The 22,919-nt window shown below is 42.6% G+C and overlaps 1 protein-coding gene across 1 annotated transcript in view; it reads left to right on the top strand.

Annotated features, from left to right (window-relative positions):
- LOC140187844 (uncharacterized) overlaps positions 1-22,919 on the top strand; it is a 71,951-nt gene that overhangs the window by 25,472 nt on the left and 23,560 nt on the right. Inside the window, exons 4-6 of the mRNA XM_072243639.1 lie at positions 12,276-12,338; positions 16,221-16,371; positions 17,618-17,822. Coding sequence (XP_072099740.1) covers positions 12,276-12,338; positions 16,221-16,371; positions 17,618-17,822 — 419 coding nt within the window. The remainder of the gene's footprint in view (positions 1-12,275; positions 12,339-16,220; positions 16,372-17,617; positions 17,823-22,919) is intronic.

Here is a 22,919-nt window from a genome sequence, read left to right as displayed (position 1 = left end):
TTTAGTCTGAACATCTATCATTTCAGCTTAATATGTTTCTACTCAGGGACCGAGACCATGTAGCACTTTTCTGTAGAAAACTCTATAGATTCACTTCCACTTTCCCATTCAAATGTACAGCTATGTTTTAATGTCCATTCCTTGCCTCTGTTATTCTGCATGAGATATAATTATGTTTTGAGTAAAGAGGTTCTTCCAAATGCCTGGTTTAAATTTATTTTTCATTTAAAAATAACTCTTTTCTTTTAAATAATATCTATATCCTTAACTTCTGTGTTCTTTTGTAATGTAATATCTTTATAATTTAGGCTTGTTTGATTCTCTGCACAAGCTCTAATTAGTGAATATCCACCGTGGCAAACAAAACTGAACATAATGTTCCAAATGTAGTTCAATTTCCACATCCTGTATCTTACAATGAAACCTCCTTAGGGAGTACCATATTGATTTTATATGTGAGTTTTACAACAGTGGTTGCACATCAAATTACATGCAAAGCACAATGGAATGTTCTGAGGTCATGAAAGCTACTATATAAATGTACGTCCTTGAGGGAGTGTCTATTGAAGTACAATACAATTACATAGAAATTAGAACCCTTTTGCATCACTATTTTACTTTGTCCTTTGCTTGAGAAGACTTTAATTTGATATTTACATTTCTTGAGTTAAAGGCCAATCCTTGAAATAGTGCTGATCAGTGAGGGTGTGCATCAACCAAAGCTAGAAAATCTGATACTTGTGCTGAAATACTTTAAAAATATCACTTTCTATGTGTAAATGAATGTAAGTCTGATCTAATTTTAATTTTGCAATTACCTCTTGTGCATTATCTTGTTCATTTATTAAAATACTCAAAATAAAATTATAACCTATAGATTTTGGAACAATACCCATGGGCTGGATTAAGAAAGACCTATTTCATCAAGAAACCACAGTATCTGGGTTTGTATGGGTACCTCAACCACAATTTCTGGACATTATACTGCATCCAGGAAAACTCCCTGACAACATTATTGATGAAGCTCCATCTTACTGCAATTCAGGTAATCAAATAAAACAAAAGAAAACATAACTCAAACTAAGTATTTAATGATCAAAATAAACTAATACCTCTTTAAATTGTTTTTATGTATTAAACAAATAAAAATCCTATTAATTCCAGACCCCATGCCCTGTTACTGTCAAACTGGACAAGAATTTACAATGTGCCAAGACAATTCATGCTAGCCGGTGGTGTAGAGGCAACAGCACCAGACTTTGAGGCAAATAGTCCCAAGTTCAAATCTGGCCGGCTCCTTGCACACTTCCCATCCATGTTGAATGCTACAGAAATAGAAAAAATGCCGCCCGAAAGCAGGAGGCATGAAAATGAACAAGAAGATGATTCGTGATGAGTTCTGGGTAGTCTGGTAGGAGACCAATTGAAGAACTACCATGAAACAAGATAATTAGCAAACTTGACTGGACCTCTCTGAGTCTTGTATGGAGGGGAGTGGTTCCATCTGCCACAAAACTAATGAATGATGGGAACAAGGATGAGGATTTCATATCCTGGTGGCTCTCATTTCCTTGGCCTCAAAAGGGCTCTAGCAACACTCTCTTAGTATAATAAAGGTTTATTGTGAGATTCTAGAAAACACAGGTCACTTCTCACACCTCAGGAGCCATCCCTTAGTAAAACGCAAAACTTAACGATAAAATGCACCATCAAACTCAATGTGCCAGCTGAACTTTTGATTAAGGAAAAAAATGTTTTCAAAAGACTTCAGACCTGGTACAAAATTCATAGTCATTGGGGTAACAACAGTTCCTGTCCTCCTATGATGTTTTTACCCTTGAACTACCAACAACAGGAACCTCAAGGCATTTGAATGATATCACCAATGCTATCTCCCCTAAGTCCTCCAAATCACATGAACGGATAAGTAAACCAATATCAGTGTCCTTTTGCAGGCCAACATGTCCAATATTTAGACCTGGTTACACTTGGATATTGTTTGGATGTCCAACAAATTACCCCACTAAACTATCACCTGTTCCAAGTTTTGTTATCAGGTAGCCACGTTGAATGAACTGAAGCATTGTTCCTTGGTAACATAAATTGGGCTCTTGACCTCACAATCTACCTCGTTGTGATCTCGCACTTTATTGTTTACAAGGACTGCTATTTCTTTGTAGCTGTTACACTTTATTCTGCATTATGTTATTTTACCTTGTTCTACCTCAGTGCACTGTGTAAGGATCTGATCTGTATGCAAGGCAAGCTTTTTTACTGTATCTCAGTACTGGTGACATTAATAAACCAATTCCAATTTCAAAAGGGTAGAAATGGGTTCTAGCTGAAATCATAGCTAAATTCAGGACTAAATTAATAGACTGAAGGCAGAGAGGGGGTGAGAATATTTTTTTAAATTGCAAGACATCCTCTACCATAAAAGACCAACTCATGTTCCAGCTTGCATAACTTTATAACTTTTGAGGTGTGGGGGGAGGGCTAACCTGGATTTACAGATCTCAACTTACATTGCCAAGGGTCTGCTTTTAGAGCCACCTGCTTGACCTGAAATCTATAACAGTTTTGTACCAGGTATGATCCCGGCAGACGTTCCGGATTATGCTGTTGTAGCTTTCTAATTATATCAGGACATATTTCATATTGTAACAGTAGCTTGGAACTCAGTGATAATCAAACCATCTGAAAATAGCTGCTACAGATAAAGTGGCCACTGAGTGTATTTCTGTATGTTCATGGTCTTACACTGCTACAAACCATCCACTTCAAGGTTCGAAGTGTTGTGTGTGCAGAGATGCTCTTCTGCACATCACTTTTGTAACAAAGTTCAAAGTAAAATTTATTATCAGAGTACATACATGTCACCATATACAACCCTGTGGTTATTTGAGTTACTGTCACTTTCCTTGAATCAGTCTGGCCATTCTCCTCTGACCTCTTTCATTAACAAGGTGTTTTCAACCACAGAACTCCTGCTCACTGGATCTTTTTGTTTTGTTTTTTGCACCATTCTCTATAAACTCTAGAGACTGTTGTGTATGGAAACCCCAGGAGATCAGCAGATTCTGAGATATTCGAACTCCCCGTCTGGCACCAACAATCATTATACAAAGTCACTTACATTACATTTCTTCCTCACTTTGATGTTTGATCTAATCAACATTTGAACCTCTTGAGCATGTCTACATGCTTTTATGCAATGAGTTGCTGCCAGATGATTGGCTGATTAGATATTTGCATTAATGAGCAGGTGTACAGGTGTACCTAATGAAGTGGCCACTGGGTATATTTCTAGCCCAGTGCCTTTAGTGAGATACATTGCCCAAAACTGAATGCAGAATGGGATCTTGCCATATAACTGAAACATCCTTTATTAGCTTTCAAATTCCAATCACTCTGAGATAAAGTCCAACATTCCATTAACCTTTCTGATTGTATATTGTGCATGTGGGTTTCATTTAGGTGATTTTTTTATGTACTTAGAGATTTAAATTTCTTTGCTGTTCCACAGGACCTAATCTCCTTCCATAAATAAAATATTCTGAAATGACCTTCTCTGCTCCAAAATGCATGACATTACATTTCCCCAGGCCAAGCTCCATTTGCTATAGATTGGCCCACTCATTTAGACTGCCTGAGTCTTTACTGTCACCTTCTACCCAGATAACATCTGCAGAATAGAATGTATTCTAAATTGTTTCATCTCATTTATTAACCTGTAGCACGAAAAGCAAAGGCCCCAGTATAGATCCATCAAAATCAGAACACTGAAAGTTCTAGAGAACTCAACAGGTCAGGCAGGATCTATGGAGGGAAACAAACAGTCGATATTTCAGGCTGAGACCTTCATCGGGACTGGAAAAGGAGAGGGCAGAAGCCACAAGACTATAAAGGCTTTCATTCCCCTCATAAATGCAGCCTAACCTGCTGAGTTCCTCCAGCATATTCTGTGTGTTACTCAAGATACCCAGCATCTGGAGAATCTCTTGCATTTAGAATCAGAATATGTTCCTTTTATCTTTGCTCTTTGTTTCCAGCCTTAGAATCAATGACCAGCCCATGTCATGGCCTTATGTTTTCAATGTTTTTGGTTTAAGTGGGAAGTGGGGTGGGGATGAAGCACACCAAATATTGGAAGAATTTGATTTCATCTCATCATATATCTGATATTTCGACAGAACTCATCCAGCAAGGGTCTAGGATCACACTAACTGTTTATGATCCATTCCTGGAAACGCAGAGGCATCAAGACCAGCAAGTAGAAGGAAACAAGTAAATTGCAAATATTTTTATTACTAAACTTTAAATGTTACCTGTTTTACCTTATCTCAGGGCGGTGCTACAGTATTGAGTGAGAACAGTATCACCGAGTCAAGTTTTAGGGTTCATTATTGACTATAGCTGCAGAGCAGCAAGTGGAACAATTGAATTTTGAAACATTCTTCAAATTCAGAAGTGAACTCCACAGCCAATACTGTTATATAACCTGCCATTGTGACATGTGCACAGCAATCATTTAATGGTTTCTCCTATAATTCTTCGCTTTCTGCAGAGGAAAGACCAAGCCACTACTCCCCTCAGCACTATTCCCGAAATGACGAATGAAGTGCAGATTGTGCTAGTGATTAAGCAGCACATTAAATTGTTTCAGATCATGAGCGGTTGTGGGGGAAATGGCAAAAAAAACTGCAAGCTGTCAAAAGTGAAACTTTTCTCCTGGGCACTGGTCCAAATTAGAGAGCCGATGGGAAAATTGGGGCGTTTGTTGGAACAACTTAGATTGTGCACAGCTAGCCACACAATTGGCAAGTGCACAAATATGTAATTCTAACCGTGACTTCAAACAGTACTGGTGTGAAGAGCTGAGAGCCTCCTAGTCTCCATCAGGAATGGTGAGATATTCTAATGAAAGGACAATAACCTCAAATGTTAACTCTCCCACTCCATCGATATTACCAGTTCTGCTGAATATTTCCAGTATTTCCTGCTTTTACTTCAAGGTGATATACTATGGCAGCCCTTTAAATTGAGTTGCTGATTAAAAGTAACATGTCAGTGCAAAGGGAAACTGTCTGGGGAATTTATCCAGTCTGGCAAACATCATGGGATTTATTTCAGAATGTTGCCCATAACAAATCACTTCCCCTGAATGAAGACTTGCAGTCATTTAAAAATATATTTCATATATATGTTAATCCAACAGGAATGATAAAATTCCCAATCCAGACTTTAATTAGTGAGATCGTTTCCCACCAGAAGACTGCATCTGTCATTACTTCTGCTGTTCCTGTCATTTTATTGTTCCCTTGCTGGATGGCATGACAGCAAATGTTCACCAGCTAAGTGTGCAAAATATGACTATAAATTCATACCTGTTTATCAACTTGGCTGGCTGCCTAACTTAAAAGATCGTGTCAATTAAGGCACTCACTTGAAATCACATTTCATATTGCTAGTGCAATAAGAGTGCTGTCAATTAGACATCAGAGACCTGTGGCTCATTAACTCTGCAGGGACAATAACTCTGAAGCATTTCCTCACCTGGGGTGATGTGTTGAATTGGCAGAGCTAAGCCCAGATCTCAAACCTTCCTGTCAGGATGTATTTTTAACTAATTCTAACATACAGACCTATACAGAACCCTCTACTGAAGATGAATACATTTTGTATTTTGAAAATCTGAGAAGTACCTATAAAATCAATTAATATGTCGCAGTCACAAGTGAATTCACAAACTTGTGAATGCTGGGGGAGGGACAAGAGATTTAAAGTCTTGAGATATAATTTTGAATTACTTTAGACAAGACACTGAAGATAATTTTAAAATGTGGTAACTTTAGTTATATTGTTATCATTATCATTAATACAAAAATAGAATTGTGATTCAAGTGTTTGTCCAATTAATAGATAGTCATTAATCATCTATTCAGTAGGGGGAAGGAACTGAGAAGGAAGACAGTCTGTCCATTGGGAGCTTATGATAAATTGAGGCTTGGGGGACTGCAGATATTGGAATCTGGAGCAACAAGGGCTGAGGATGGACAGGTCATTGTGGTAATGGGAAGAGGAATTCAATTCAATTCAATTCCCCTTCCTATTCTCACACTGCCCTTGCCTTCTTTACTGCTAGGATGGGCCCCAACACAAACTGGAGGAACAACGCCTCATATTCTGCCTGAGCACTCTGCAAAGCCAGTAGCCTTGTCCCTTCCCACTTCTTCTGATCCTCTTCCAGTCCTCCGTTTTTGAACCCTTTGCACCCAGCTCCCTTTACTCAGTTCCATTGCTCCTCCCTCCAGGTTCAGTCCTCTTACTGAACGCGCATGCAGTTCACTTACAGGTCCCCCTCTCTGCTGCCCCTCCCACTTTTTAACCTGTTTCTGATTCCAGCTGCCATTTTCCTCTCCTCTAATGGTTCTCTTTATCACTTTCAATACTTATGAGGTTTCAGCACTGGTAACCTTTTGTGTTCCTGCTTATCTCCCTCCAGTAACTCTCTCCAATCTTCACACACCCTTCCTCCCATCTTGCCCCACTTGCCTCTACATGTTCATTCTCATTCTCTCTCTCTCTGTCTCCCTCCTTCCCTCTATCTATCTATCATTCACCTACCACTGTCTCCTAATTTCTCCATGCTTCTCTCCTCTACCTGGCACAACCTGCCTGTTACCTCACATCCCTCCTCAGTCCACAAATAACCTTGCACTCCTTTTTCATCACCCCCCTCCCCTCTTTTATTTGATTTAGAGATACAACAGAGTATCAGGCCCTTCTGACCCAATGAACCCGCAACACCCAGTTACACCCATCTGACAGATTAATCTACTAGGTCTCTGGAACATAGGAGGAAAGCGGATCACTCGGAGGAGTATGCAAATGCCTTACAGACAGCACTGGAACAGAACTGTGTTGCTCCCAAATGCTGGCCGCCTCGCCTCTCCACTCTCAGTCTCAACCTGAACCACCGATGATTCCTTCCCTGCCATAGATCAGAAACAGAATCAGGTTTATTATCACCAGCATGTGACACGAAATTTGTTAACTTAGCAGCAGCAGTTCAATGCAATACATAATCTAGCAGAGAAAAAAATAAAAATAATAATAATAAATAAACAATTATGTATATCGAATAGATTTTTTAAAAGTGCAAAAACAGAAATACTGTATTTTTTTTAAAGAGCGAGGTAGTGTCCAAAGATTCAATGTCCATTTAGGAATCAGGTGGCAGAGGGGAAGAAGTTACATAGAAACATACATAGAAAATAGGTGCAGGAGTAGGCCATTCGGCCCTTCGAGCCTGCACCGCCATTTATTATGATCATGGCTGATATCCAACTCAGAACCCCGCCCCAGCCTTCCCTCCATACCCCCTGACCCCCGTAGCCACAAGGGCCATATCTAACTCCCTCTTAAATATAGCCAATGAACTGACCTCAACTGTTTCCTGTGGCAGAGAATTCCACAGATTCACCACTCTCTGTGTGAAGAAGCTTTTCCCTAATCTCGGTCCTAAAAGGCTTCCCCTCTATCCTCAAACTGTGGACCCTCGTTCTGGACTTCCCCAACATCGGGAACAATCTTCCTGCATCTAGCCTGTCCAATCCCTTTAGGATCTTATACGTTTCAATCAGATCCCCCCTCAATCTTCTAAATTCCAACGAGTACAAGCCCAGTTCATCCAATCTTTCTTCATATGAAAGTCCTGCCATCCCAGGAATCAATCTGGTGAACCTTCTTTGTACTCCCTCTATGGCAAGTATGTCTTTCCTCAGATTAGAGGACCAAAACTGCACACAATACTCCAGGTGTGGTCTCACCAAGGCCTTGTACAACTGCAGTAGTACCTCCCTGCTCCTGTACTCGAATCCTCTTGCTATAAATGCCAGCATACCATTCGCCTTTTTCACCGCCTGCTGTACCTGCATGCCCACTTTCAATGACTGGTGTATAATGACACCCAGGTCTCGTTGCACCTCCCCTTTTCCTAATCGGCCACCATTCAGATAATAATCTGTTTTCCTATTTTTGCCACCAAAGTGGATAACTTCACATTTATCCACATTAAATTGCATCTGCCATGAATTTGTCCACTCACCCAACCTATCCAAGTCACCCTGCATCCTCTTAGCATCCTCCTCACAGCTAACACTGCCACCCAGCTTCGTGTCATCCGCAAACTTGGAGATGCTGCATTTAATTCCCTCATCCAAGTCATTAATATATATTGTAAACAACTGAGGTCCCAGCACTGAGCCTTGCGGTACCCCACTAGTCACCGCCTGCCATTCTGAAAAGGTCCCGTTTATTCCCACTCTTTGCTTCCTGTCTGCTAACCAACTCTCCACCCACACCAATACCTTACCCGCAATACCGTGTGCTTTAAGTTTGCACACTAATCTCCTGTGTGGGACCTTGTCAAAAGCCTTCTGAAAATCCAAATATACCACATCCACTGGTTCTCCCCTATCCACTCTACTAGTTACATCCTCAAAAAATTCTATGAGATTCGTCAGACATGATTTTCCTTTCACAAATCCATGCTGACTTTGTCCGATCATTTCACCGCTTTCCAAATGTGCTGTTATCACATCCTTGATAACTGACTCCAGCAGTTTCCCCACCACCGACGTTAGGCTAACCGGTCTATAATTCCCCGGTTTCTCTCTCCCTCCTTTTTTAAAAAGTGGAGTTACATTAGCCACCCTCCAATCCTCAGGAACTAGTCCAGAATCTAACGAGTTTTGAAAAATATCACTAATGCATCCACTATTTCTTGGGCTACTTCCTTAAGCACCCTGGGATGCAGACCATCTGGCCCTGGGGATTTATCTGCCTTCAATCCCTTCAATTTACCTAACACCACTTCCCTACTAACATGTATTTCGCTCAGTTCCTCCATCTCACTGGACCCTCTGTCCCCTACTATTTCTGGAAGATTATTTATGTCCTCCTTAGTGAAGACAGAACCAAAGTAATTATTCAATTGGTCTGCCATGTCCTTGCTCCCCATAATCAATTCACCTGTTTCTGTCTGTAGGGGACCTACATTTGTCTTTACCAGTCTTTTCCTTTTCACATATCTATAAAAGCTTTAACAGTCCGTTTTTATGTTTTCTGCCAGTTTTCTCTCATAATCTTTTTTCCCCTTCCTAATTAAGCCCTTTGTCCTTCTCTGCTGAACTCTGAATTTCTCCCAGTCCTCAGGTGATCCACTTTCTCTGGCTAATTTGTATGCTTCTTCTTTGGAATTGATACTATCCCTAATTTCTCTTGTCAGCCACGGGTGCACTACCTTCCTTAATTTATTCTTTTGCCAAACTGGGATGAACAATTGTTGTAGTTCATCCATGCAACCTTTAAATGCTTGCCATTGCATATCCACCGTCAATCCTTTAAGTGTCATTTGCCAGTCTATCTTAGCTAATTCACGTCTCATACCTTCAAAGTTACCCCTCTTTAAGTTCAGAACCTTTGTTTCTGAATTAACTATGTCACTCTCCATCTTAATGAAGAATTCCACCATATTATGGTCACTCTTACCCAAGGGGCCTCTCACGACAAGATCGCTAATTAACCCTTCCTCATTGCTCAAAACCCAGTCCAGAATAGCCTGCTCTCTAGTTGGTTCCTCGACATGTTGGTTCAAAAAACCATCCCTCATACATTCCAAGAAATCCTCTTCCTCAGCACCTTTACCAATTTGGTTCACCCAATCTACATGTAGATTGAAGTCACCTTATAACTGCTGTTCCTTTATTGCACACATTTCTAATTTCCTGTTTAATACCATCTCCGACCTCACTAGTACTGTTAGGTGGCCTGTACACAACTCCCACCAGCGTCTTCTGCCCCTTAGTGTTACGCAGCTCTACCCATATCGATTCCACATCTTCCTGGCTTATGTCCTTCCTTTCTATTGCGTTAATCTCTTCTTTAACCAGCAACGCCACCCCACCTCCCCTTCCTTCATGTCTATCCCTCCTGAATATTGAATATCCCTGAACGTTGAGCTCCCATCCCTGGTCACCCTGGAGCCATGTCTCTGTGATCCCAACTATATCATAATCATTAATAACAATCTGCACTTTCAATTCATCCACCTTATTACGAATGCTCCTTGCATTGACACACAAAGCCTTCAGGTGCTCTTTTACAACTCTCTTAGTCCTTTTACAATTATGCTGTAAAGTGGCCCTCTTTAATGCTTGCCCTGGATTTGTCGGCCTGCCACTTTTACTTTTCTCCATAGTACTTTTTGTTTCTACCCTCACTTTACACCCCTCTGTCTCTCTGCACTGGTTCCCATCCCCCTGTAGTGAACTAACCTCCTCACGCCTAGCCTCTTTAATTTGATTCCCACCCCCCAACCATTCTAGTTTAAAGTCACCACAGTAGCCCCCGCTAATCTCCCTGCCAGGATATTGGTCCCCCTAGGATTCAGGTGCAACCCGTCCTTTTTGTACAGGTCACGCCTGCACCAAAAGAGGTCCCAATGATCCAAAAACTTGAATCTCTGCCCCCTGCTCCAATCCCTCAGCCACGCATTTATCCTCCACCTCATCGCATTCCTACTCTCACTGTCGCGTGGCACAGGCAGTAATCCCGAGATTACTACCTTTGCGATCCTTTTTCTCAACTCCCTTCCTAGCTCCCTATATTCTCCTTTCAGGACCTCATCCCTTTTCCTACCTATGTCATTGGTACCTATATGTACCACGACCTCTGGCTCCTCGCCCTCCCACTTCAGAATATCTTGTTCCTGAATCGCTGAGTGTGTGCCTTCAGGCTTCTGTACCTCCTACCTGATGGTACCAGTGAGAAAAGGGCATGCCCTGGGTGCTGGAGGCCCTTAATAATGGACGATGCCTTTCTGAGACACTGCTCACTGAAGATGTCCTGGGTACTTTGTAGACTAGTGCCCAAGATGGAGCTGACTAGATTTACAACCTTCTGCAGCTTCTTTTGGTCCTGTGCAGAAGCCTCTCCATACCAGACAGTGATGCATCCTGTCAGAATGCTCTCCATGGCAAAACTATAGAAGTTTTTGAGTGTATTTGTTGACATGCCAAATCTTTTCAAACTCCTAAAAAAGTATAGCCGCTGTTTTGCCTTCTTTATTACTGCATCGATATGTTGGGACCAGGTTAGATCCTCAGAGATCTTGACACCCAGGAACTTGAAGCTGCTCACTCTCTCCACTTCTGATCCCTCTATGAGGATCGGTATGTGTTCCTTCGTCTTACCCTTCCTGAAGTCCACAATCAGCTCCTTCATCTTACTGACATTGAGTGCCAGGTTGTTACTGCGGCACCACTCCACTAGTTGGCATCTCACTCCTGTACGCTCTCTCGTCACCATGAGATTCTACCAACAATGGTTGTATTGTTAGCAAATTTATAGATGGTATTTGAGCTATGCCTAACCACACAATCATGTGTATATAGAGAGTAGAGCAGTGGGCTGAGCACACACCCCTGAGGTGTGCCAGTGTTGATCATCAGCGAGGAGGATGTGTTATCACCAATCCACAAAGGTTGTGGTCTTCTGGTTAGGAAGTCGAGGATCCAATTGCAGAGGGAGGTACAGAGGCCCAGGTTCTGAATTTCTCAATCAGGATTGTGGGAATGATGGTATTAAATGCTGAGCTATAGTCGATGAACGGCATCCTGACGTAGGTGTTTGTGTTGTCCAGGTGGTCTAAAGCCATACAGAGAGCCATTGAGATTGCATCTGCCATGGACCTATTGTGATGATAGGCAAATTGCAATGGGTCCTGGTCCTTGCTGAGGCAGGAGTTCAGTCTAATCATGACCAACCTCTCAAAGCATTTCATCACTGCTGACCAGCAGACTGATTGTTCCTTATTATAAATTCATTGGTTTTCTGTTTCCAAGCTGGGGAGTCTATCTCATAGAGCCTTACAGTATGGGTAAAGGCCTTTCAGATCAACCAGTCCATACTAACCATAATACCCATCAAAAGTCATCCTTCAAGCTGGAATCTGGAATAAGGTTTTCAGAGCTCTGCCGCCGTAGTTCTCTGCTTCAAAGGAACATACCTAATTAATCTTTCTAAATAATAAAAAGAAAGAGCTTGCATTGACATCAGGACATCTCAAAGATTCCACAGACAGCGAATGTAAAAAATAAGTTCTCTGGTACTGTCCCCTCTTACAATCATTATAGCAACATTTTTGTAAGAATAGTTTGACACTATTTTGGCAAATTTTATTCTGAACTTTGGTGGTTTTGTTTCGACAGTGACTCTTTGCACTACAACAAGGAGGAGGAGGAGCGTGGGAGATTTGAAAAGGGATCATTAAGGTAAGCAACAGGAATTCTGCAGATGCTGGAAATTCAAGCAACACACATCAAAGTTGCTGGTGAACGCAGCAGGCCAGGCAGCATCTTTACGAAGAGGTGCTGTCGACATTTCAGGCCGAGACCCTTCGTCAGGACTAACTGAAGGAAGAGTGAGTAAGAGATTTGAAAGTTGGAGGGGGAGGGGGAGATCCAAAATGATAGGAGAAGACAGGAGGGGGAGGGATGGAGCCAAGAGCTGGACAGGTGATTGGCAAAAGGGATATGAGAGGATCATGGGACAGGAGGTCCGGGAAGAAAGACAAGGCGGGAGGGGGGAACCAGAGGATGGGCAAGGGGTATATTCAGAGGGACAGAGGGAGAAAAAGGAGAGTGAGAGAAAGAATGTGTGTATAAAAATAAGTAACGGATGGGGTACGAGGGGGAGGTGGGGCATTAGCGGAAGTTAGAGAAGTCGATGTTCATGCCATCAGGTTGGCGGCTACCCAGATGGAATATAAGGTGTTGTTCCTCCAAACTGAGTGTGGCTTCATCTTTACAGTAGAGGAGGCCGTGGATAGACATGTCAGAATGGGAATGGGACATGGAATTAAAATGTGTGGCCACTGGGAGATCCTGCTTTCTCTGGCGGACAGAGCGTAGGTGTTCAGCAAAGTAGTCTCCCAGTCTGCGTCGGGTCTCGTCAATATATAGAAGGCCACATCGGGAGCACCGGACGCAGTATATCACCTGTCCAGCTCTTGGTTCCATCCCTCCCCCTCCTGTCTTCTCCTATCATTTTGGATCTCCCCCTCCCCCTCCCACTTTCAAATCTCTTACAAGCTCTTCCTTCAGTTAGTCCTGATGAAGGGTCTTGGCCTGAAACGTCGACTGCACCTCTTCCTAGAGATGCTGCCTGGCCTGCTGCGTTCACCAGCAACTTTGATGTGTGTTGTTCATTAAGGTAAGATTTTCTTGGTTTCAGTAGAGACTGTGTGAAGCTGTAACAAGCAGGAGTACGGAAGGGACCATTAAGGCAAAGCTCCCAGAAGCTAATGAAAGGAAGTTGGGCTGTAGCATAGTGAAGGTTTTGGCTGCGCCCATGTCTGCAAAGTAAGTGCTGTTGTTTGTTTTGAATCTTTGGCTCATGAGGTTCCTACGAAGATGCTGAGCAGAGGTAGAGGTAAGGGCCGATGAGGTCACTTAACTTTATTGTTCACATTTATTCTGGCTTCTTCTCCCTTCCTTTCCAGTCCTGAAGGGTCTTGGCCCAAAATGTTGACTGTTTATTCCTCCCCATAGATGTTGCCTGATTTACTGAGTTCCTCCAGCATTTTGTGTGTATTGCTTAGAATTTACAGCATCTGCGGAATCTCTTGTGCTTGTTATTCACACTTAGTATAGTTGGGCCAATGAGCTTCTTGTGCAGGACGTAGTAAGCTAGAGAAACTTCCAGTGTCCCTAATGACCACATACACCTGTAGGAAGTGCAGCTCCCAGCTGGCCACCTCAAGAAAATAGATCTGGGCACACTTAAGATAATTCGGGATGTTAAGAATATCATAGATGAGAATTTTAGTGAGGTGGTCACATCTAAGGTGCAGCAAATCATAAACATAAGAGGTTCTGCGGATGCTGGAAATACATACAAAATTTACGGTGCAGGCTGTCGGTGGATGCGGGGTGACCACCAGGAAAGGCAAAGGTAGTGAGAGGATAATGTGCCCCTTATATCCATTCCATTTAGCAACAATACAGCTATTTGGATACTCCTGGGGGGGGAGGGGGTGGAACTAACTTTCAAACAAGGTAGCAGCAGCAACCTCGTCAGCTGTACTGTGCCCAGGTCTGAGGCCAGCATGGAAGGGCAAGGTCAAACAGAGAGGTAGAGATAGGGTACTCAGTAGTTGGTGCCACAGATGTCTGTAGCCACAAGCGAAATGACTTAATAGTGTATTCCCAGGTGCCAGGTCAAGACTGTCTCCAAGCAGTTGCAGAGCACTTTCAAGGAGGACGGTGAGCAGGTTGTTGTGCATATTGGTACAAACGGCATGGAGATGAGGTCCTGCAGAGTGAACGGAGTTAAGAGAGAGGTTATAAAGTAGGCCATCAAGGGTAATTGATGTCTGGATTTTTTCCCTTGCGGGACAAATGTGGATTGCTCCCAGTGCAGCAGAGGAGTGAGGCCAGAGATAAGAAGAAAGACCAGATGAATGCATTGTTAAGGAGTTGGTGCAAGAGGCAAGGAATTCAGTTCTTAGGTCATTAGGATTTCTTCTGAGGCAGAGGTAACTTATATGAGGACAGGATGCACCTGAACTGGAGGGGGAACCAATAACCTAGTTAGGAGATTTACTAATGCTACTCAGGAGGATTTAAACTAGATTGATGGGGGGAGTGTTGTGGGAGGGATCCTGAGCAGTGTTGAAGCAGATGTGGAATTGGAGGGAAATACTGCAGTCAAAGACAGCAAGATTCGTAAATGGCAAAGACAGAGGAAAAACCTCTGGTTTTACTGCATTTATTTCAATGCTAGAGGCTCAACAGGTAAGGTGGACAAACTGAGGGTGTGGATTGGCTTTGTGGATTGGCTTTGAGGACTGGGATAATACAGCCATATCAGAAACATGACTGAGAGAAGGGCAAGACTGGCAGCTCAGTGTTCCAGGATACAGATGCTACAGGAGTGACAGATAAGGGAGGAGGGGGAGAAGGATATTCTTGGGGGATCATCCAAGATTCATGATACAAGGTTATCTGTACATCGAAACATACAATGAAATGCATTGTTTCCACTCACAACCAACACACCCTAGGGTGTGCTGGGGGCAGCATGCAAGTGTCGCCCATGCATTCCCGTGCCAGCATAGCATGCCCACAATGTTTGTGTCGCCCATGCATTCCCATGCCAGCATAGCATGCCCACAATGTTTGTGTCGCCCATGCATTCCCATGCCAGCATAGCATGCCCACAATGTTTGTGTCGCCCATGCATTCCCATGCCAGCATAGCATGCCCACAATGTTTGTGTCGCCCATGCATTCCCATGCCAGCATAGCATGCCCACAATGTTTGTGTCGCCCATGCATTCCCATGCCAGCATAGCATGCCCACAATGTTTGGCAAAAACGACACAGAACACAACAAACAACAACATTAAAAACAGTCCAGAGAGGCTAAGTAGGTAGAACTTAGAAACAAGAAGGGGACGATCATTCTGATAGGACTGTATCATATGCCCTCCAAATCTTTAGGTTGTGTTGGTTTCACTGCACGTTTCAATGTACAAGTGATAAATAAGTTAATCTGAATCTGAATAGTCATTGGGAGTTAGAGGACGAAATGTGCTGGATAATCACAGATTGTTGTAAGAATAATAAGAGTAGTGTTACTAGGAGATCTTAACTTCCTAAAAATGGGAAAAGTGTAGAAAAGATACACAAGGATGTTGCCCAGACCTGAGAGACTGAATTCTAAGGAGAGGTTGGACAGGCTAGGACTACGTTCCTTGGAGCTTAGTAAACTGAGGGGTGACCTCATAGAGGTGTGTAAAATCACGAGAGGTATAGATAGCGTGAATACACATAGTCTTTTTCCCAGGGAAAGGAAACCAAAAGCTAAAGGACAAAGCTTATAGGTGATATGGAAGATAGGGCAAATTCTTCATACAGGGGTGGTGTGTATATGGAAAGAGACGCCAGAGAAAGCAGTTGAGGCAGGTATAATAACGACATCTAAGAGACATTTGGATAAGTATATGGAAAGGATAGGTTTTATGGGATACGGGACAAATGTAGAAAAGTGTGACTAGTTTAGGTGGGCACCTTGGTTGGCATGGATGAATTGGGCTGAAAGGCCCATTTCCATGCTGGATTAGTCTATGACTCTATGGTTTGATTTTGCCAGATCTTCGTCCTCTGATGACCACATTCTAACCGTACCATGGGTTGCCCATAATCCGTCTGTGGCGTTACCAGATCCAGCTAGGGTAAATGAGCCTTTTGATCTGTATATTGATGCAATACGTTATATTCCAGACAATGCAACCATCACCAAGGTAAGAAATGAAGTACATGTGGTGACAACTTGTGTCATGGGGAAGGAACTAATTTTTTAAAAAATTTTCTTCTTTAGTGGGTGAAGGGTACAACCATTACAACATATACCAATTTTTTTACACAAAAAACCTTCACTCTAAAGGTGGTACAAGTCTGGTGTGAATATTATTTTGTGACTATATGTGTTATCTTAACATGTATGTACTATGTGTGACTGTATGTATTGTGTTTTACAATGGAATGCTGTTTGAATGACAATTAAACATGAACTTGAACGAGCTGCCAATGGAAGTGGAGGATGTGAGTTCAATTGCCACATTTAAGAGATGTTTGCATAGGTACGAGGGGTAATTGATAGGTTCGTGGCCTAAGGTAGAAGGAGTCAATTTTAGAAAACCTAGCACATTTATTTTTCAACTTCGGCCCCTCCTACATGTACACACTTAGTCCAGCGGTCGTGGAGCATACGGATCCCTTCTTTGTAGAAGTGGTCCACAGCAGGGGTGATTGATAAGTTCGTGGCCTAAGGTAGAAGGAGATGAGTTATACAGCTCTCATTACATGCACGTGCAGTTCAACTCTGAGTGAAAATGCAGAAAGTTTGAAGTTAATAACTCATCTTCTTCTACCTTAGGCCACGAACTTATCAATCACCCCTGCTGTGGGCTACTTTCTGGAAGTCCAAGACGCCGACTTCTACAAAGATGGGATCCGTATGCTCCACGACCGCTGGACTAAGTGTGTAAATGTAGGAAAAATAAATGTGCTAGGTTTTCTAAATTTGACTGCTCCTACCTTAGGCCACAAACCTATCAATCACCCCTCGTATATGAACAAGAGAAAATCTGCAGGTAAGTACATGGATGGGAGGGATATGGAGGGTTATGCTCCAGTCACAGGTCAATGGGACTAGGCAGAGTAACAGTTTGGCACAGATTAGATGGGCTGAAGGGCCTGTTTCTGTGATGTAGCACTCTATGATTCTATGAGCAAATCATTCTGATGTTTAGTCTCCTTTGCATCCAAGCAATGTCTATTAATAATTTGGATCACTGATGGGCAGCTTGCTATTTTGAGAGCGGAGCTGGAAACGTGGCGGACCATACACAGGCCTGATGGAAGGGAATAAGGGGCGGTATAGGACTAACTGCAAAAACAATAAAAAGTATTATTGAAATGTAAGGATGAGCAGCAAGTAGCAATTTTACTCAACTCCTTTTTTCTATTCTTCCTAATATATTAAAGGTGACTGGACGGCTAATACATTCCGGCAGGGATGATATTCCTGACGTTTTGGCTTTTCCAGTAATCACCAGCCGAGCAAGGTGCCCAGAGTTCCGCTACCGTATGACTGTAAACGTGAAAGGCAAAGCGACTCTAGATCCCAATGCACTTGTTTTACTTAGAGTGAACACAGTTGATTCTGACACTGGCAAACTGTCTGTTATAGGTAAGTAACTATTATCTGAGTGAATCAAACATAGGAATTTTTTTAAATGAAGCATGATGATGTAATAAAGTGTTCAATTTCCTATGGTCATATCAAACTCATCTCTGGGATCTTGGTGTGGCAATGCACTTTGGGATATCAAATACTAACAGAACATATACCATAAATTGCAGGGACTTCTGGGGTATTGATGTGCAAAGTAACCTTGGGGTGCAAGTTCACAGCTCCCTGAAAATGCTGACACATGTGGATAAAGTAGTGAAGAAAGCTGAGATATCGAGTATACAATTTAGGATGTCATGTTGCAGCTGTACAAATCATTCAGTAGGCTGGACTTGGAGTATTGTTAGTGCAAGAAATTCACCAGGATATTGCCTGGATTGGAAGACTTTAGTTATGGGGAAAGATTCTCTGAAACACTGGGCGATTTCACAGAGGCTCATAATTAGAGTTTCTTCTCCTAGCAGGCAGGGGTATCTAGTTACAGAGAGCATAGCACACCAGATTTAAGGTGAGAGGAGAAAAATATAAAGAATATCCAAAAGGCAAGGTTTCAAGTGGATATATGGAATGAGCCACCAGAGAAAGTGATGGAGGCAGATGTAGTTATAATGTTTAATATTCATTTGGACAATTCTTGAGTAGGAAGAGATTTGAGGGATACAGGCCTAATGTGGGCAAATACAATTGGTGTATACAAGCATTCAAGCCCAATTTATATAACCATATAACCATATAACAATTACAGCACGGAAACAGGCTATCTCTCAGTGCCGTACAACTCTAATATTCCGTATCAACAGATAATTACTTATTAAGGAATATGTTAACATCAAGAATTTTGTTTGCCCATCTAATGAATTAGTGCAATAGCATGAGTGACAATAAGCTTCGATAAATAAGGCAAATAAATAAATTTCTAAAGTTCTGTTATTAAGAATCAGATCCAAGACCACAATTACGACAGATACAGTCTCCAAAATGCCAAGCAATTGAATTCTAAAATACAAAGATTAAAGAGGTCCCAGTTAAAACTATAATTATTCCTTAATCATAGATTTTTTTGTTTTAGGGGATTAGGATTGTCACATGAACATTGAAACATACAGTGAAATATGTTGTTTTTTGCATCAACAACCAACGCAGTCCGAGGATGTGCAAGGGCCAGCCTACAAGTGTCATCATGCTTCCGGTGCTAACATAGCATGCCACAACTTATAACCCTAACCCCTACACCTTTTGGAATGTTGGAGGAAACTGGAGCATCTAAAGGAAACCCACTCAGTCATGGGGAGAACATACAAACACCTAACAGACAGTAGTGAGAATTCAGTCCCAATCTTACAGCTGGCATTACACTGACCACTACACTGCTGTGCTGCCTGTACCAGGAAAGAACACTTAGAAGAACAAGAAAGAAACTAGGAAGGGTTGTTTAAGTTCCTAGTTTAATCTGCATGTTTTTCAATTATTATTTAATTGGTGAACTACAATTGTTCAGTCAGTGAATCTCGTCCTCTCAACCATTTACATCCCGGCTAAGTATTGAGTATCCCCAGAGCCAAGGATATTGAAATTCCAGACACAGAGAACATCTCTGGCTCCAGTGAGGACCACTTTTCAGCAGCCAATTGATCCCAGACTTGACCTACTTTCTATTTGTTTATTTTCATCATAGTTATGGCCAGAAATTCTAAGGATCTTCGGGCTCCAAACCAGCCAATGTTGAAATTGTAAAAGAAAACAGGAAGTATGATGGAAAGAGCAAACATCCTTCTTTTTCTTTCTAGATGGTTATGTTAGTTTTCTGATGTATTTTCTGACCTAACAGAGGAAAGTCCCAGTGGTCGGGTCTCTGGCACCGAGTCTGCCTTCTCTGACTCAGAGGAGAAGGGGAAGAGGAGGCACGGTTTGGTTATGGGGGATACATTAGTTAGGGGAATGGACAGGAGGTTCTGTGGGCAAGAATGAGATTGCCTCCCGCATGCCGGGGTCCAAGATATCTTGGATCGAGTCTTAAGCATTGTTAATTGGGAGGGTGAGCAGCCAGAAGTCGTGGTCCATGTAGGTACCAATGACATGGTTAGAATGAGTGACGAGGGTCTGCATAGGAAGTTCAGGGAGTTAGGTGCTAAGTTAAAGAGCAGGGCCAACATGGTTGTGAGTTCAGAATTGCTACCCATGCCACATGCTAGTGAATCTAGAACTTGGAAGATTATACAGTTTAATACGTGGCTAAGGAGTTGGTGGAGGAGGGAGGGCATAAGATTTTTTGATCATTAGGCTCTTTTCCAGGGAAGGTGGGACCAGTACAGAAGAGACGGTTTGCATCTAAACTAAAGGGAGACTAATGTCCTAGTGGGAAGGTGTGTTAATGCTTCACAGTGGAATTTAAATTAGAGTTTGTAGGGGATGGGAACCAGAGTGCCAGAACAGTTAGTGGAGAGGTTGTGGAGGCAGATGTTAGTAAGACCTCAGATGAAGTTAGGAATCAAAAGGCTGAGCATGGTGAATACAGGATTGAATGCACCTCTGTGAATACACGCAGTATAGGGAATAAGGTGGATGAACTTGCAGCACAGTTGCAGATTGGCAGATATATGTTGTAGGCATCGCTGAATCATGGCTGAAAGATTATAGCTGGGAGCTTAATGTCCAAGGATACACATTGTATCGAAAGGATAGGCAGGAAGGCAGAGGGGACGGCATTGCTCTGTTGGTAAGAAATTAAATCAAATCATTTGATAGAGGTAACATAGGGTCGGAAGGTGTTGAATCATTATGCATAGAGCTAAGGAACTGCAAGGGTAAAAAGACCCTGAATGGAGTTGTATACAGACCCCCAAACGGTAGTAATGATGTGGCCTTCAAATTACAATAGGAGATAGAAAATGCATGCCAAAAAGGCGATGTTACAATAGTCATGGAGGACTTCAATATACAAGTAGAAGGAAAATCAGGTTGGTGCTGGGTTCCAGGAGGGGGTATTTCTCGCAAGCCTACAAGATGGCTTTTTAGAGCAGCTCGTGGTTGAGCCCATTAAAGGATCAGCTGTTCTGGATTGGGACGTTGTGCAATGAACCAGAATTGATTAGTGAGCTTAAGGTAAAAAAACTCTTAGCTTCAAGTCAAGTCAAGTCAAGATTATCATCATTTCAACCATAAGCTGCTGGTACAGTACACAGTAAAAACGAAACAACACAAAACTACATTACACTATATGAGACAGCACAAAGCTACACTAGACTACGTAAAACAACATAATAACTGCACTAGACCATAGACCTGCACAGGACTACATAAAGTGCACAAAACAGTGCAGGGCAGTACAATAATTAATAAACAAGACAATAGGCACAGTAGAGGACAAATTACAATATTATAATAAATGATGTAGATGTCAGTCTAGACTCTGAGTATTGAGGAGTCTGATGGCTTGGGGGAAGAAACTGTTGCACAATTTGGTCATGAGAGCCCGAATGCTTCGGTACCTTTTGCCAGATGGCAGGAGGGAGAAGAGATTGTGTGAGGGGTGCGTGGGGTCCTTCACAATGCTGTTAGATTTGTGGGTGCAGCATGTGGTGTAAATGTCTGTAATAGTGGAAGAGAGACCCCGATGATCTTCTCAGCTGACCTCACCATCCGCTGCAGGGTCTTGTGATCCGAGACGGTGCAATTCCTGAACCAGGCAGTGATGCAGTTGCTCAGGATGCTCTCGATACATCCTCTGTAGAATATAGTGAGGATGGGGGGGGTGGGAGGTGGACTTTTCTCAGCCTTCGCAGAAAGTAGAGACGCTGCTGGGCTTTCTTGTCTATGGAGCTTGTGTTGAGGGACCAGGTGAGATTCTCCAACAGGTGAACACCAAGAAATTTGGTGCTCCTAACGATCTGTACAGAGGAGTCGTCAATGTTCAGTGGAGAGTGGTCGCTCCGTACTCTCCTGAAGTCAACAACCATCTCTTTTGTTTTGTTCACATTCAGAGACAGGTTGTTGGCTCTGCACCAGTCCGTTAGCCGCTGCACATCCTCTCTGTATGCTGACTCATCGTTCTTGCTGATGAGACCCACCACGGTCGTGTCATCGGCGAACTTGATGATGTGGTTCGAGCTGTGTGTTGCAGCACAGTCATGGGTCAGCAGAGTGAACAGCAGTGGACTGAGCACACAGCCCTGGGGGACCCCTGTGCTGAGTGTGATGGTGTTGGAGACGCTGCTCCCAATCCGGACTGACTGAGGTCTCCCAGTCAGGAAGTCTAGGATCCAGTTGCAGAGGGAGGTGTTCAGGCCCAGCAGTTTCAGCTTTCCAATCAGGTGCTAAGGAATGATTGTGTTGAATGCTGAACTGAAGTCTATGAACAGCATTCAAACGTAGGTGCCTTTTTTGTCCAGGTGGGTGAGGACCAGGTGGAGGGTGGTGGCGATGGCGTCGTCTGTTGAGCGATTGGGACGATACTGGAACTGCAGGGGGTCCAGTGAGGGGGGCAGTAGGGTAAAGCACCCTTAGGGAAAGTGATCATAATATAATCGAATTCACCCTGAAATTTGAGACGAAGCTAAGGTCAGATATATCAGTATTACAGTGGAGTAAAGGGAATTACAGAGGCTTGAGGGAGGAGTTGACCAGAATTGATTGGAAAACTACACTGGCAGGGGTGATGGCAGACTAGCAAAGGCTGGGATTTCTGGAAGCAATTTGGAAAGTATGGGATATATACATCCCAAAGAGGAAGATGTATTCTAAAGGAAAGATGACACAACTATGGCAAACAAAAGAAGTCAAAGCCAACATAAAAACCAAAGAGGCGGACATATAATAGAGCAAAAATTAGTGGGCAGTTAGAGGATTGGGAAGCTATTAAAAATGAACAGAAGGCAACTAAAAAAGTCATTAAGAAGGTAAAGATGGAATAAGAAAGAAGATTGGCCAATAATATCAAAGAAGATGCTAAAAGTTTCTTTAGATACATAAAGTGTAAAAGAGAGGTGAGAGTGGATATCAGACCGCTGGGAAATAATGCTGGAGAGTTAGTAATGGAGGACAAGGATATGTCAGACAAACTGAAGGTGTATTTTGCATCAGTCTTCACAGTGGAAG

Source organism: Mobula birostris, chromosome 25 (genome assembly GCF_030028105.1).
Source record: "Mobula birostris isolate sMobBir1 chromosome 25, sMobBir1.hap1, whole genome shotgun sequence".
In the NCBI taxonomy this organism is placed as follows: Eukaryota; Metazoa; Chordata; class Chondrichthyes; order Myliobatiformes; family Myliobatidae; genus Mobula; species Mobula birostris.
This window is presented reverse-complemented; position numbering and strand designations above follow the sequence as displayed.